Source organism: Meriones unguiculatus (assembly GCF_030254825.1).
Source record: "Meriones unguiculatus strain TT.TT164.6M chromosome 16 unlocalized genomic scaffold, Bangor_MerUng_6.1 Chr16_unordered_Scaffold_43, whole genome shotgun sequence".
Classification (NCBI taxonomy): domain Eukaryota; kingdom Metazoa; phylum Chordata; class Mammalia; order Rodentia; family Muridae; genus Meriones; species Meriones unguiculatus.
Genome location: NW_026843701.1, coordinates 52,947 through 70,515, shown reverse-complemented (window position 1 = coordinate 70,515; position 17,569 = coordinate 52,947). Strand labels below are relative to the sequence as shown.

The 17,569-nt window shown below is 35.9% G+C and overlaps 1 protein-coding gene across 1 annotated transcript in view; it reads left to right on the top strand.

Annotated features, from left to right (window-relative positions):
• The window catches only part of Gcc2 (GRIP and coiled-coil domain containing 2), a 52,063-nt gene that overhangs the window by 18,295 nt on the left and 16,199 nt on the right, over positions 1 to 17,569 (top strand). The window contains exons 6-17 of the mRNA XM_021656714.2: positions 36 to 2,477; positions 3,091 to 3,163; positions 6,171 to 6,271; positions 6,367 to 6,465; positions 8,038 to 8,157; positions 8,682 to 8,846; positions 9,131 to 9,235; positions 9,897 to 10,059; positions 14,284 to 14,384; positions 14,474 to 14,551; positions 15,300 to 15,437; positions 17,130 to 17,251. Of these exons, the coding sequence (XP_021512389.1) occupies positions 36 to 2,477; positions 3,091 to 3,163; positions 6,171 to 6,271; positions 6,367 to 6,465; positions 8,038 to 8,157; positions 8,682 to 8,846; positions 9,131 to 9,235; positions 9,897 to 10,059; positions 14,284 to 14,384; positions 14,474 to 14,551; positions 15,300 to 15,437; positions 17,130 to 17,251 (3,707 nt within the window). The remainder of the gene's footprint in view (positions 1 to 35; positions 2,478 to 3,090; positions 3,164 to 6,170; positions 6,272 to 6,366; positions 6,466 to 8,037; positions 8,158 to 8,681; positions 8,847 to 9,130; positions 9,236 to 9,896; positions 10,060 to 14,283; positions 14,385 to 14,473; positions 14,552 to 15,299; positions 15,438 to 17,129; positions 17,252 to 17,569) is intronic.

Below are 17,569 nucleotides of genomic sequence, written 5' to 3'. Positions count from 1 at the left end.
CAGTGATTTATTTGTGCTTATCTTTATTTTAATAGGATTCTGTAACTAAACTGGAAGATATGAACAAAGAGTTTGAACAATCACATAGAAACTATGTAAAAGAAATTGAAAACTTTAAAAATGAATTGATTGCAGTGCACTCAGAGCATAGTAAAGAAAAAGCCATCTTGCAAAAAGAACTGGAAGATGCAGTAAATAAGCAGTTCGAGCTGTTAGAACAGCTTAAATCTCAGAGTGATGCTGAAGACAGTGTTAAAAAACTACAAGAAGAGATTCAGAACATTACGGCAGTATTTGAGGAACAAATTTTATGTCTAAAAAAGCAGTTAGAAGCTACCAACAATGAAAAAAATCAAGAGATTATTCATCTCCAAAAAGTCATTGAGGACAGCACTGAGCACTACCGAAAAGATATTAATGCTTTTCAAGAAGAGATTTTGCAGCTGAGAGCTACACACAAAGATGAAGTTAATGAGCTGATGTCTCAAATGGAAACATCAGCTAAAGCACATGAGGCAGAAATAAACAAGCTAAAAGAGAATAGGTTGCTACAGTGTGGGGCAAATGAGAACATTCAGGGGAAATACCAATGTGAATCAGAAAACTTAAATGAAGGCATCTCAGATACAAACCAGGAGAGTCTAAATTGCTTTGTGCCCTTACCGGAAGATCCTGTTGCAGAACAAACAGTGTATGATAAAGTCAGACAATTGGAAGATTCCTTAAAAGAACTGGAATCTCAACACAGCATCTTAAAAGATGAGGTGACTTACATGAATAATCTCAAGTTAAAACTTGAGATGGATGCACAACATATAAAGGACGAGTTTTTCCATGAGCGAGAAGACTTGGAGTTTAAAATTAATGAACTGTTGCTAGCTAAAGAAGAACAGGGCTATGTAGTAGAAAAATTAAAATATGAGCGAGAAGATTTAAATAGACAGCTTTGCTGTACTGTGGAACAGCATAACAAAGAAATACAGCATCTTCAGGAACACCATCAGAAAGAAATCTCTGAACTAAGTGAGACATTTATGTCAGGTTCAGAAAAAGAAAAGTTAGCATTAATGTTTGAAATACAGGGTCTTAAAGAACAGTGTGAAAGTCTACAACATGAAAAGCAAGAAGCGGTCCTAAATTATGAGAGTTTACGAGAGATGATGGAAATTTTACAAACAGAACTCGGAGAATCCGCTGGAAAAATAAGTCAAGAGTTTGAAACAATGAAGCAACAACAAGCATCTGACGTTCATGAGCTTCAACAGAAGCTGAGAACTGCTTTTAATGAAAAAGATGCTCTTCTTGAAACTGTGAATCGCCTCCAAGGAGAAAATGAAAAGTTACTGTCTCAACAAGAATTAGTACCAGAACTTGAAAGTACCCTAAAGAACCTTCAGGCAGACAATAGCATGTACTTAGCCAGTCTTGGTCAAAAAGATATCATGTTACAAGAATTAGAAGCAAAGATAAGTTCTCTTGCTGAAGAAAAAGATGATTTTATAAGTAAAATTAAAACTTCCCATGAAGAGATAGATCATCTCCATCAGAAATGGGAAAGGGAACAGAGATTGACTGTAGAACTCAGGGATGCAGCAGAGCAAACTGCCCAGCACAACAGTGAACTGAGAAAAAGAGTAACTGAATTAACAGGGAAACTAGATGAAATATTAAGAGAAAAGAGTCAAAATGATCAAAACATTATGGTTCAAATGAAAACGATGACTGAAGACCAAGAAGAATTGTCATCTAAAATCAAGTCTCTTTATGAGGAAAATAATAGACTACACTCCGAAAAGGTCCAATTGAGTAGGGATTTGGAAGCTCTTCAATCTCAAAAAGATTTTGCCCTAAAAGAACATGTTACTGATTTGGAAAAGAAACTCCAGTTAATAGTTGAAGAGCGAGATGATTTAAATAAACTGCTTGAAAATGAGCAAGTTCAGAAGTCATTTGTCAAAACTCAGTTGTATGAGTATCTTAAACAAGTGAGGCCAAGCATTTTAGAAGAAAATGAAGAAGATATTGTAAAAGTTGTACAAGCTGTAGGTGAATTTTTAGCAAAAATAAAGGAAGAAAAACGAGACTTGGTATTTGAATGTGATGAGAGAGTATTAGAATTAGAAAAAAAGATTAAGTGCCTTCAAAAGGAGATGGTAGTTCAGTGTGAAGAACTCAGGGCTTTACAGAGAAACTCTGAGCAAGAGAAAATTCTCCTAAAGAAAGAATTAGAAGAAGCCATATCAACAAAAGAGGCCCTGAAACTTGATGTTCTAGAAGTGAAGAATGCTAATGAAAAAACAAGCCTTGAAAATCAGACTCTTTCAACTCAGGTTGAAGAAGTATCTCAGACATTACACAGCAAAAATGAAATCCATGATGAAAATGTTATTGTAATGGACCATGACAAATTAAGGCTATTGCTTGAAGAAAGAGAATCTGAACTACAAGATGTGAGAGCAGAACTGATACTGTTAAAGGTACCATTATTTTGAATTTGACTCAAATAAATCCTTAGCTCTGGTCACAGGTTATAGAAAATACATGCATTAACATTTTTACAGTCTGAAATCAGAAGTAAGGTTTTAGCATTTAGGCTCAAGCAACAAATTTCTGGCAAATGAATTAAGCACTTTTCATGTGGTTTGACTAGTCATCAACAAAACTAATCAAGAAAAACTTAAAACTGTCCTCAGTACAAAGACAGTGCTTTAAATTTTAAAAATTTTTAAAGAACACCGTTAATCAAAAAAATGAGCTATAGTGGCATTCTGTTTTAGTTAACATTTTAAAGTTGTCTTAGCAATTGTGTTGTGAAGTTATGATAAGCAATGACCATGTCGTCATCTCTTTATTATGTATATATTTGGAGTATGTTAGATTATTCATCTTGCCCTTCGGTACTATTTTAGTAAAGGCCATATACATAATAAATTTGGTATTGCTTGCTCTAGCAATAGAAAACAAAAATAAGCAAATTACTATTTATGTGGCTTTTCTTGGTAAACATTTTCTCATAATTAAAATGAATGAATTTGAATGAAATGAATTCTGGTTTAGGGATTCTTTTGCTTTTTTCTCTATAAAATCTAGGATTCCTTAGAGAAATCGCCTTCTGTAAAAAATGATCAACTCTCATTGGTAAAAGAGCTGGAAGAAAAAATAGGTAACTATGGTTTTATATGTGTTGTCACCATTAATTAGTCAAATATCTTATTAGTGTTTAAGGTAGATTGAGAAATATAGTCTCAATTAATGAGTTATTAAACACTCAGTACTTGGGTGCCTTTTCCTCATTCCCCAATTATCCTTTTGCCATCTCTTTGCCTTCTTTTTCAAATGCCACTTCTATCATTTAACCCAAACAAAAATGCTGCTGTAACTCTATTCATAATTGATTCTGTGAATTAACTTTGGATTTTTTTATCTACTCAGACATTTTGAGTACTCAGCTGTTCTATATAATGGCAAAAGCAGGCCAAACAATGTATAGACAGTATGCTCATTAACAGAATTAAAGAACTCAATTAACAGGAAGAGGTTAAGTTCAGTAGTTAGGTATGGACAGGAGATGCTCATGTAGAAAGATAGTTGCCTGCTTTAAGAAAAATATCACACAAGAAGAAAAAATATTGTAGCAAGAAGGAACAGCAGGTGGTTGTCTCTTGATTTTTTTTTTTTAATAACATCAAGGAGACCATAAAGTTCCCAAGGAGTAGCTGATTATAAACGCACTAGTGCAATGCACAGAAGAGTTAAACCTTCATATGTATCCATCGGTTCCTTTTACTGACTTTATGGACTAGTTCTTTTTTGTTGGTGGTTTTGTTTTGTTGTTTTTATTTGGCTGTCTTAGACCCCCTTTGTAGACCAGGCTAGCCCTGAACTCAGACAGATCTGCCTACCTCTGCCTCCCTGAGTGCTGGGATTACAGGTGTGCACCACCGTGCCTGGCTTAGGGATGAACCCTTTTGTTCCTGTTGAAATATGAAGAAATAAAGACTTAGCAAGTGTCATATGCTGTGTCCATGATTCCTTAGTTTAGTACCCTGTTAACTTGGGGAAAGGAGAATGGAAAAGAGTTCAGAATGACTCCCAGGTGAAGATGGTTGAAGTGAAATAGTATGCTCAAGTTTAGACTAATATATCTAGCATTGCATAGGATGCTGTATATCTCTGAAACTGAGATAATTAGCATAAATGTAGAAAAATGGATAGTCAAATTATGGGATTAAAAAGCCAAAGTTTTAGGCTGGAGAGATGGCTCAGAGCACTGGCTGTTCTTCCAAAGGTCCTGAGTTCAATTCCCAGCAGCCACATGGTGGCTCACAACCATCTATAATGAGATCTGTTGCCCTCCTCTGGCATGCAGGTGTACATGCAGACAGAACACTGTATACATAATAATTAAATAAATCTTTAAAAAAAAAAGCCAAAGGTTGAGATCTTCAAATCAAAAAAAGAAAAAAGATGAGGACCAAAGACAGTTCTGTCTTTAAATGACAGAAGCAACAAAGGGGATTGAGAAGAAGCAGCTAGTAGGTAGGAAATCATTGAACAAAAGTCCAAAAGTTATGTGCAGGTAACAGACGTGGGAAAACCTTTAACTGATGTTGATGATGATAAATGTGTGCTGAGAGGTATCCATTTTAAGTTAAGCAACACAGAGGACAATTTCCTGCTGTGCTGGGGCCAAGGCTTGGCTGCAGTGGCCTTCTAGAAAAAGATGGGGAAGAGAAATTTGAGATGGTATATGCAGGCAACTCTTTGAAGAGTTTTGCTCTGTAAGAGGAGCACTGTGGGTTTGTTTGTTGTTGTTGTTTTTCTAAATGGGAAAACACGTGTGTTTGTGATATTTCACCTCCTATTATGGTCTCTGCCCTGCCCTTTTTAGATTCTACTATCTTTATTCTTGATATACTGATATATTTCATTTTATTACTACTGTATCTGTATGATGTATATGGCTATACCTGCTATACTATGTATGGAGGTCAGAGGTCAACTTTCAGGAGTCTTTCCTTTCATTGTGACCACCAGGGATCAAACCCAGGTCCTCAGGCTTGCATAGCAAGCATTTTTACCTGTGAAACCATTACATCAACCTCGATAATATATTCTTGCTGCATGTTTATAAACTGTTGAGAAAAACAAATCCACTGGAAAGGGGGAACTACTATTCTTAGGCTTGAACAGAAGCAGAGATGTGTTATGCATATGAAACATGAAAGAGTGACAGTGACCTTTGCTACATAGTTCACCATGCATGTGCGCACCCAGACTAATAGATATGAATAGAACTCTTAACTGTAGTTAAGAAAAGTTAACAAAAGTAAAGTCCTAAACTCAAGTTTAACTAGAAAAGGTGGTCAAATAGGTGAAGAAAGAGATGTTTACACCTGTGGTCTAGAGATATACTGTGCATGGTTACTTATATGGTTACCTATATCTCTCCTACTTGTCTTGATTTACAAACCATCCCTAAAATCTTCTCATATTCAGCATTAAGAGTCTTAAGAACATGGTTGAGCAAATATCCTTGTTATATACTTGAGCATATTTTGGACATATACCTAGGAATGGCATAGCTGAATCTTAAGGTAGCACTCTTCCTAATTTTCTGAGAAGGCACCAGACTGATTTCCACAGAGGTTGTACAAGTTTACATTCCCACAAGCAATGGAGGAGGGTTCCTCTTTCTCCACATCCTCTCCAGCATGTGTTGTCACTTGAGTTTATGATCTTAGCCATTCTGGTGGGTGTAAGGTGTGGTCTAGGGGAAAGTCATAGGAAGAGAAGAGGGAGGGAGGGCAGGATTGGGAGGGGACAAGAGAGGGGCTACAGCTGGGATACAAAGTGAATAAATTGTGAATAAATAAAGAAATAACCTTTTTAAAAAAAGTCTTAAGAACTCCAGTTCATAGGTATTTAAGGAATGATTATGTAAAAATAAACTATTAGCAGAGACTTGAAGTTTTACATAATTTATCCCACTTGGCTAACGAATAATTAAGGTTTCTGTTTACAAAAATCAATAAAGGTCTGACTACTTGACATTAATTTCAAGCTGCAAATTTTGTGTTCAAGAATAAAACTATCTCTGGGGTTAAGACAAGTAATTTCACTATTTTTCCTTTTGACTTTATATATAGTCTTTTCATTTTCTCTTTTAGAAAGTCTGGAAAAAGAATCCAAAGACAAGGATGAGAAAATAAGTAAGATAAAACTAGTTGCTGTGAAAGCAAAGAAAGAACTAGATTCTAATAGGAAAGAGGTAAGCCAACATAAAGGCACAAGATTTTAGAATCCGTATGTTGTAGAAAATCAAGTGTTTCTGTGTATGAAAAACACTTGCTGTGTTTACAACAGGCCCAGACACTAAGGGAAGAACTTGAATCTGTACGATCAGAAAAGGACCGTTTGTCTGCTTCTATGAGGGAGTTCATCCAAGGAGCAGAAAACTATAAGGTAAAACAGTTACTTTAATACCAGGCCTTATTCATAACAGGTATGCCAGAATTATTAAAAAAAAAAAAAAAGCTGGTACATAAAAATACATTGTTTTGGCTAGTGAATTTAAATTGCTCTGTTTTGTTTTTTTATAGTACACATTGAAGGTTAGTTTTGGTTGTATCTGTTTTTGTTTTTTTTGTTTTTTTGTTTTTTTTTCGTTTGTTTTTAGACAGGATTTCACTGTGTAGCCCTGGCTGGCCTAGAAATAGAAAGCCACCTGGCTCCCAAGTGCTGGAATGTAAGGCATGTGCCACCATGCCTGGTAAAGTTAGCCTTTAAATAGTGCTTTTAAATTATTGTTTCTTAAAAGTAAAATCTGTTTGGGGATTTCTTCATATAAAATGTAAGAAAAATATAGCAGGTGTGATTTAGTATTCTACAGCAAAGTAAATATACCTAAGACTTCAGATAGATCTAGAGGGAAAGTAGGAATACAATTACTTGGAGGTAATATACCTGTTTACTTTAATAACACCAGACAATTTTTTTTCAAGTCTGACAAGATCACTAAACGCAAAGTAAATATTACATTTTTCATGTATTTATTCATTCAACAAGATTTATGTAGATGGGCTAAATTCCTGGTTCTGGACAGACTTTCCTAAATTCCTGTCCCCTTAGTCTTAAATTCTAGTAGCAGTAACAAGGAGACAAAAGGACAAGGTGGATGCTGTATAGAACGGTGACTAGGGAAAAGAAGATGAACAGTAGAATTCTAATATCAAACTCAGACAGAGTAACAGAAGACATAGAGGCTCCAACACATATAACAGGCTGTCTTCTAAACCCTTTCCTGTCTTGAATACATAGTTTTCAGAAGAACTAGTAGAACTATCTTGTCATCATCACCAGTTGACAAGTCTCTGAAGCACAGAGAGTCAAGGCCACGGCCTTACATGTCTTACGAGACTAGTAACACTGCAAAATTGGAATCTTACCAATTGTTCCCATTCTGTTTATTTGCCAACTAAGTTATAATATACCACACAAGTTTGCAAACAGAAATAAGGGAAGAAAGAATTAGAAAGATAGTTGAAGAAAATATAATCCACTCTGTTACACTGTATGCACCAAAATAAATTCTGTATGTAAGAAACATTTTTTAATATCTAAAATAAAATTCTCAGCTCTTTACTAATGGTACCAAATACTTTCACTGAACTTTAAAGCAATTTTTGAAAAAAAAATTAAAGATTAAACTTATACCTGGTTTAATTCTGGGGAAAATTAGTAGATTATGGTATTATAAAATGTAAAAAAGCAAAATCCTAATGTAGCTCACCCATGAAAGAGGAATAAGCTCATATTTAAATTTTAAATATGTTTTTAGTGGATTTGTAAGATTGGATAAATTAAGGGTACTAATCTTTTGTCATATTGCCAAATGCTAGTTTTCACTTTTACATTTTCATATTGAGTATTTTAAGAGTCTCAAATGAATTCTTAACGTGTCAAGATGGCTTGATTATATGTTCAGACCTAGTGAATGCCTCATAACTTAAAGTTAAATCTTGTCTTTTATTGAAGAATCTCTTGTTAGAATATGATAAGCAGTCAGAAGAGTTGGATGTGGAAAAAGAACGTGCTAATAATTTTGAACATCATATAGAAGACCTTACCAAACAATTAAGAAATTCAGCTTGCCAGGTAATTTCAAGTTAGATAAATTTAGACAAGCAAATTAGAGTAAATACATCTTAATCTCATTTTCTTTTGCATAAAATGTTAAACTGGTCAGAAGTTATTTTTCATTTTTCTGTATTAGGAGAAGACTTTGACTAAGTAGCTAACAGTATCCTGTTTTACTTTTCTTACTATTGAGTGATGGGGTTTGTTATTGTTAATTTTAGGACCACACCATTACTGTACATGAGCTTGAAGACGTCAGCTAACCTCAGTCCATCAGGACTTTGGTTTGGGTTTTCTATTTTTGCTTTTTATTTTATGGAAGGTTTACAATCTTTCTGGCTTGTAAGGTTTGGCAGGTCAATGTCACAGTGATTGGGGTTTTTTTGTTGTTGTTTTGTTTTCAACTTATTCTTGACTTAATAGTAATTCTGTCTGGTTGATTGTGAAATCACTTTTCATTCTGTGCTAATGTTCTTATTAAGCATTTTACCTTCTGTATATGTTTACTCTATGTTCACAGTAATGAGTTATTTGTTTTCTAGTGTGAGAAACTGAATTCAGACAATGAGGATCTCCTGGCTCGTATTGAGACACTACAGTCTAATGCCAGGTTATTAGAAGCACAGATCTTAGAAGTTCAGAGAGCCAAAGGGGTAGTAGAAAAAGAACTAGAAGCTGAAAAACTTCAGAAAGAGCAGAAAATAAAGGTAAGAACAACCCAGAGACTGGTTCCATACCTACAGTGGTATTTTTAATCACATACTGCTTGAATGAATGATCTTACTGAGTCCATTTATGAGTACGCCTTTGTTAATTCCTTAATGTATGCCAACTCTACACTGGAGAATCTGTTCTAGTTTTATATACTAGGCATATAGTTTTTAAAGTTTTGAAACATAATCAAACATCTTATGATTTGTGTATGGTATGTATTTATACCTAACAAATGTCTTCCCTAATTTTGGCTGTATTGTGGGTTGCTTACTTTTAGGAACATGTCAGTACTGTAAATGAGCTCGAAGAACTCCAGCTCCAGTTTCAAAAGGAAAAGAAGCAACTTCAGAAAACCATGCAAGAATTAGAACTTGTTAAAAAGGTACACAAATACTCTCCAGAGAGAGAACCATTGGCAGAGTGCCTGCTTAGCATGCCTAAAGCCCTGTGTTTGATGCCTAGCACCTTAGAAACAAAGAAGTGTTCATAGAATAACATAGCTCATACTATTGCAATTCATACACATTAAAAATGTTTTAAGTATTACCTATAATATAAAACAATCCATTATAAATTGTTAGCCTCAGCAAATTGAAACTTGAACTTTATTTCTCTAAGTACTTGTCTGTTCAGAAGAACCTAGGTTCATGAGTTTATTTCATTTTCTATGTGTGATTGCTGTATTGTATGACACATGGATATTTACTATCAAAGCCTAAAATTTAATTTCTCTCTACTTTTTCAAAAAGTATTTCGTAGCAGGTGTTGTAATAGTTCATAAATAAGATCCGTAAGACTAGACCTACTACTAATTATGACTAATTAAAGTTAGTCAAGTAAAATGGAGTTCAAAAAGTTGAATTTTAAACTGTTAGAGGACACTTGATGAAAGTACAATTACAAACTGTTAAACTTCTCATTTCCTCATTATATTTATGCTACAGAAAAACATAATAAAAACCTACTTATTCTTGTGGCATGATTATACTAGTTTAACAGATTAACTGTCCTAGTAATATGTAAATCTTTTATAAACTATACAGGATGCCCAGCAGACCACATTGATGAATATGGAAATAGCAGATTATGAACGTTTGATGAAAGAATTAAATCAAAAATTAACAAATAAAAACAGTAAGATAGAGGATTTGGAACAAGAAATAAAAATTCAAAAACAGAAACAAGAAACCCTACAAGAAGAAATGAGTGAGTAAAACAATTCACTTTACTTTATAACTGCCTCATAACATGATAAAGAGAGCAGCTGAGTCATTCACTCATACAATCCCCCCCTTCCTAGCTCCCCTTCTTTCTTTCTTTCTTTTTATAGACAGGAGTCTCCATGTATAGTCCTGGCTGGCCCAGAACTAAATTGCAGAGATCTGCCTGCCTTTGGCTCCTAAGTGTTGGTTAAAGGTGTGTGCTACCATGCCCAGCCATTCATACAAGTCTTTAATCACCAGCAGATGTGTTGAGGACCAAAGGCAGGTCAAACCAGTTGCTATTAAGAGGTTAATGGTCCACAGAGTGTTTGGTGCAAGGTACCTGTCATATTTGTTCACATTTTATTGGTTGTCAGCAGATTAGGAAATTTTAAATAGCAATGAAACATTCCTTTTTATGGTGATTGTATGGATTTTACCCATAAAAATATATTCTAACGTTATCATTAAACACTAAAAGTCCCTTTAAATATCCCAAAATGGCTTATTTTCTTAGTTTGAGTAATTTCTAGAGATTTCTTTAGTGATTTCTTCTTTGACTCCTCGAGTCATGTAAAAATGTGTTATTTACTTTCTAAATATTGAAAGGATTCTTTTCAAATACTTAGTGAGTTCCAACTTAAGTCCTTTGTAATTACAGTACTTTATGGTTTCCAGTCCTTTTCAGCATGTTTTGGGCCTGTGATATCTGAGTGAGTTTTCTTTGTGTGCTTGACAACAGTGTTGTTGTATAATAATAATTGGTGGACATCAGTTAGCAGGTGAGTTCAGGTCATTTGATTTTCAAGTCATAATGGTTTTTCTCTTTTCTGCCATGTACTGAGAAGGCTGTGCTGAAATCTCAAACCATAATTTTGGATCTCTTTTTCTTTTCAGTTCTGCCACTTTTTTGTTTCATTTATTTAGAAAGTCTAGTATTGGGTGCATTTATACTTAGAATTGTTACATATTCCTAATGATTTGATCACTCTTCCCGTGAATGTTCTTTTCTAGCCCTGGTATTTCCTAATACTTATACAACTACAGCCTTTTGATTGTTTACATTTAGCTTTTAACCTGAGTCAATGGTACGTTCTCCTCTGCAGCCCCTGGAGCTGAGAATTGAACCCAGAAATTGAACTAAATACCTAATACTTATGTGTTCTTTTATGTTTTATATATATATCTTATTTTCAGTTGTCTTCTGTCTCTGGGTATAAGCATGTGAGTGAGTGTAGATACCACAGTTGCTGGAGGAGTTGGATCCCCAGGAAGCTGGGCTTACGGGCAGTTGTGAACCAACTTCAGTCCTCTGAAAGAGCAGCACTACCCTTAGCCAGTGAGCAGTGCTCCAGCTTCCACAGCCTTTTAAATAGCACTACAACTGGGTTTTTGCTTTTTCCTCCAAATTAAGTTTCTGCTGTTGAAATATTTGAGCCAGTTTTAAAGTGATTGCCTATGAAATCTGTGCTTTAATGGTGGTACTTTCTTGTTATCTGTTTGCTTTTTCCACTTTTAAAAAAAAATATTTTGCAATCATTATATTCATGGTGCTAATTTGCTATACTTTGATTGTGGTAATTTAAAGTTTTAGTTTAAATTTTGAGTTTATCATTGATTAGTTGCAAGTAGCAAATGTCCCAACATGGAATGGAGTTTCTGGAAGTTCCTATTATTGTGTCTTTTTATTCACTAATCCATAGTATACAATCTGCTTTTTTTGGGAGGGGGGAGGGTGTTTTTGTGTTTTGGTTTGGTTTTTCAAGGCAGGATTTTCTCTGTGTAACCTTGGCAGTCCTAGAACTTACTCTGTAGACCAGGCTGGCCTTGAACTCAGAGTTCTGCCTGCCTCTGCTGGGATTAAAAGGCTTGCGCCACCACCACCTGGAGTATCTAATCATATGTAGTGAAGATTTCACTTTAGATATTGAATGTAATTTTTATCTCTAGATATTGTTTGGTTCATTTTTTAAATTTTTCTATTATATTAATATTTTAAATCTTTGCACATATTTAATACCTGTTTAATGTCTGTGCTTGCTAGTTCATCATTTCTATAAAATATGGTTCTGTTTCTGTTCATACTTTTCTCCCAGTTATGTATCATATTTTCTTTCTGAATCCCTGTGCAAAACACAGGGTTTCTTCACCCTGCCTGGTAGCTAATGGTCATAGATTGCCCTGTGTGAAATCTAAAGTGTTGACACTGCAGCACTACTCATTGTTCTTTTCCTCAGGGTTATTTACATCTCAGCAAGGCTAATGGCTGTTTCCGAGTACCACTCTTACACTGTATTCTATAAGTTGTCCCTTGCACAAGCTAGAACAGGAAGGACACCTCACCCTCTTTGTTTACCATCTTCTAGGAATCACTCTACTATTTATTGATCAAGTGTCAAGGGGAAAGGTATCATTATTCCGTTGCTTAATTGTATGTGATGGGAAAGTTTAAGTCTAGACCCTATTACTCTATGGCCAGAAGCAGAATTTCCATAAAGTTCTATGAAGTGGCTGCTATACAATGACTTCAGATATGTAAGTGAAGAGAAAGGAGTCACTAAGGTAGAGCCACACAGTAAAATCAGATTAAAGGTCAGCACCTGAGGAGCTTCCTGTGTCTCCTTGCTAAGCTCTGTAAGTATGTCAAAAAACTCCACAGAAGACAGACAGAAACATGATCAGAAGCTGGGAAATTTTGCCATAAAAGTACAGATCTTGAGAGGCTGTGCTAAGGACTCCAGGAAAAGAAGAAAACCTCAGAAGTAGGGATAGGAGTGCAACCACATGGGTAGCATTCTCATTACTCTCTCACATGTAAAGGTCTATACATTTTTCTCTGATGTTATTTTACCACAGGTATCTATCTTGTTTCTGTATTTTCCCCATTTCTGTTCACTCTTGAATACCCATGGAATTCTTCTAATCCTAGGTGCTTCTTGTCCTATGAAACTTTCCTCATTGATGTTAAATTTGTATAACCTTTGAACATGTGGCCTTTTTGTGTTTCATTTCTAGCATATAGACATGGCTTTGCATCATCTTGTAAAATGTCATCTCCCAATTTTATTCTCTGTGACCTCAATAACTCCTCATAACTTACATATCATAATTCCTGGAGCATTTTGCAGGGCTCCCTGTGTAATCTGTACTTTATAAAATACTTTCGGATTTGAGCAAATACTTGTCAGGAGGCAGCTGAACAAGGTTTGCTGTAGTAGAAAGCAACTCCCGTGTCTTTTTGCCAACTATCTGTATTTGTTCATGTAGTGCTAATCTAAAAGTGAGAAGGGCCAACTGGTAGGTATGCGTGTCTTGGGTCTGTGTCATCTCTCCGTAGCTTTTTTCCCAGCTGTAGACTGACTTACCCTGCCCATTCTACACAGTAGTAAGTCCATTCCCTACATGATACTTGGGTTGTTCTTAACTTTTGTTAACAAGAATGGTTTTGGCCTTTATTATATTTTAACTTGTTCCATAGTAAGCACCCTTTCTTGAACAGTCTTCCCACAAAGAAGTTATTGCCTCTTCCTTGCTATTACAAAAGCAAATCTCAGTTATATGCCTTCTGTTTTACAACTGTAAATACATAGTGCCCTTTTAAGGTACTTTTTATTTTGTTTTGTTGAGAAAGGGTCTCATATAGACTAGGTTGGTAGGCTGCCCTTAAACTCATGATCTTGCCTATGCCTCCCAAATGCTGGCGTTATAGATATACACTCCCACACCTAACTTTTTGAAGTACTTTTTAAAGGTACTATCTTCACATGTACACTAAATATAAGTATGCCTTTATTTAAGTGATATATGCCTAAATATTTACAAATGAACAAATTTGCTTTAAAATAATCTAGTAGAGTGTTAGAGTGGCTCAGAGGTTTGTACATTTTCTGTAATGAGCCAAGTATTAAATTTTTGGCTTTGTACACTGCACCATCCCTGTGGTGGTTCCTTAAGACACCAATGTGTTCTTTTTTAAACTATATTCAGAAAACTAGCTCTGGGCTGCACTTTGATTAACCTGTCAAGTAGGGTGCAGTAAGGTTGACTAAGGGTTGTTAAGTGTTTGAGGTGGGTGACTGGCACAGGGGAATGCATTATAGCATGTGTTTGAAAAGCCCTACATGAAGAGCTGACATGAGTTTCTGGTGAGTGAATATGAAGAAAAAAAATATCATTTGTGTGTCATGTTGACGAATAAAGATCTCGCATCTCTTTCTTTGTGGGCCAGCTTCACTGCAGTCTTCACTTCAGCACAATGAAGAAAAAAACACCAAAATCAAACAGCTGCTTGTGAAAACCAAAAAGGAACTGGCAGATGCAAAGCAAGCAGTATGTTCATTTCTCAATACCATGTTTTTGTGTTTACTCATTTATCAGTCTCTTTATTGTTTACTTTAACTATGGTTCTCATTCTCTAGGAAACGGACCACCTACTACTACAGGCATCTTTAAAGGGTGAGCTGGAAGCAAGCCAGCAGCAAGTAGAAGTCTATAAAGTAAGATTTTAAATCTTTTGTAAAGCTTTTTTCATGTAGAAATAAGTTACTATTTAGGTGGGCTAGAGAGCTGTCTCAGCAAGAAGAGCACTGGCTAATCTTGTAGGGGACCCAGGTTCAATTCCCAGCACCCACGTGGTGGCTCATGACCATCTGTAAACCACTCCACCACCACTGTACACCCCCATTACCCCAGGTTCAGGAAATCTGATACCTTGTGTGGTACATAGACATACACATGTGGTACATAGACACACAGCATCCATACACCTAAAAACTAATAGTAGTTTTTTTTATTTTGTTTTTGTGTTTGTCTTTTTAAAGAAAGAAAAATTACCTTTTAGAAGTGTTTCTATCAAGTAAGGAGTTACCCTTTTAGGGGTACGTAGGAAGATTGCTTAGCACTTTGCAGAAACAGAAGCAGTGAAGTCTAGTAATGCTAATGACCACCACGCATTTGTAGGTCTGATAGTCTAGAATAGTGCAGATAAAATAAACACGGCCCAAAACTTCATCTTTCTCCTCTGACTGAAAATGCAGTTGCAAGAAGCAATATATGAGCTGGTTTTATATTTGCTGTATTTTTTATGTATAATGTCCAAGGAGATTTAATTAAACATTAAATATTTAGTCTTATATTGTGCAAATACTGGCATAAGAAAAAATCAGCCTAATAGTAAGAAAATGTTCTACTCATACCGGAGAGTAATCCACTATAAGTTATGCCATTTAATTTGTCCCTCCCCAGATTCAGCTGGCTGAGATAACTTCTGAGAAACACAAAATCCATGAGCATCTGAAGACGTCTGCAGAACAGCACCAGCGCACACTGAGTGCGTATCAGCAAAGGGTGGCTGCACTGCAGGAAGAGAGCCGCACTGCCAAGGTCTGTCCTCAGGACTGAAACCCCTGGGGTTTTATTACTCCAGGTCCATGTTCCCCTTAGCTGGTTGGCAGTTAAGAGCACTTAGCAGATGCACACCCAGTTGAGTTCATCTGTTCAAACCCAACTGCATGGCCACTCTAACATCATTCGGATAGTATTCTTTATATGTTTGTTTATTTATGTCTGTGTGAGTTGTGTGGAGGTCAGAGGCCAGTTTTCAGGAGCTGGTTTCTGCTGCTGCACTGTGTGCTCTGGCCAGCTGGCCCCATGCAGTTTTCCTGTCTCTGCTTCCTGACTGGCCCCGGGAGCATAGGGATGGTAAATGCATACTTTCTGATCTGGCTTGTGTTTTTTTAAAGATGAGGTTTCAGGGCTCAAACCCAGGTTTCTCAGGCTTGCACAGCTAGTACTTCTAGCCATTGAGCCATCTCACCGACTCTCGACAGCATTTTTCTATAAAAGGAAAAACGTGAGCATAATGTCTAGCAATTTGTGTTTGTAAAAATGTCACATTTATTAAAAAAAAAATTTTGGGGGTGGAAATCACTGCAGTTTTTCTGAGGTTTAAATAATTGTGACATTCTTTTTGGTTTGGTTTGGTTTGGTTTGGTGTTTTTTCCCAGAAAGGGTTTCTCTGTGTAGCCTTAGCTGTTTGGGACTTACTTTGTAGACCAGGCTGGCCTCAAACTCAAATCCTTTATCCACCTGTCTCTGCCTCTAATCCCCTTGAGCGCTGGGATTAAAGGTATGTGCCACCATGCCTGGCTTAGTAGTGACATCCTAATAGAATGCCCATTGGACCTGCTTCCCTGGCTTCAACATACAAAGCATTTAGTTACTTTAACAGCTTTGTTAGAAGTATCTCTCTTATCCAGGTATTTGTGACAGGAGTGGGGGAGTCTACAGATCACTTCAGAAATACACAATTTAGCTTTTATCAGTGTGTATTGAAAATGAAGTTTAAGTGAATTATGTCTTTGAGAATCAGTGTTCTTTGATTATAAGAAAAGAAAATATAATAGGTTAAAATAATCTGTAAGGCTGGAGTCATGGCTCAGAGATTAAGAGCACTGGCTGCTCTTCCAGAGGTCCTGAGTTCAATTCCCAGCAATGGCTCACAGCCATTTACACAGGGGTCTGATGCCCTCTTCTGGCATATAGGTGTACATATTGCATTCGTCTACATAAAATAAAGAAATAAATATTTAAAAAATAAATAAATAAAATAATCTGTAAAATAATAGAAGCAAACAGTGTCATTATAAAGGTTATAAGTAGTGAGTCTACTGTGGTGGAAAGTCAAGAACCCATGAAGTCAAGGGTTTTAAAAGAGGTCAGGCCAACAGGACTGGGTTTCCATTTCTGTTCAGTCTGCTGTTTTGGGGTTTGGCTTGTTGTTAGTTTTATGAGACAGGGACTCACTCTGTATCCCATACTGACCTGATCTGTAACTCATAGTATAGCCCAGGATGGCCTCAAACTCTTAGCAATCTTCCCATATCTGCCTCTTGCCTGCTGAGATTGCAGGGAAGAGCTGCCATACCCAACTCCAGGATTCACTTTTTAGGAGCATAAATAATGAGCTAGTATCTTCATTTTTCAGATTTTTTTTTCTTTAATTCAATAGCTTCTGAAAGGACATAGGAGATTCATGTCACAGTGACAATTTTCTCTCTCTTTTAAATGTTATAGGCAGAGCAAGCTGCTGTCACCTCTGAATTTGAGAGCTACAAAGTCCGAGTTCATAATGTTCTAAAACAACAGAAAAATAAATCTGTGTCTCAGGCTGAAAATGAGGGAGCTAAACAAGAAAGGTAAAGTCTAAGATTTTACCCATACAAATACAAATTGTTCTAAAAGTTGGTTAAAAGTCCCATTTTGATTGCCATTGATTAAATTTTAGGTACAATTACAGTGAGGTAAGAATTTATTGGTGTCACAATATTTCTAGATATTTATGGAAGTACACACCAAGGGTGCTATTGCAAATGTTAAGGCCAGAGTGTGGTCTCTAAGCTATAATAGAGACTTAGTGAGATCTAGACCTGGTAGAAATTTAGGCATTAAAATTAAATTTACATTATAGTATTTATAACTGCCTCCATTTGATTTGAATAGTATATTAATGCTAA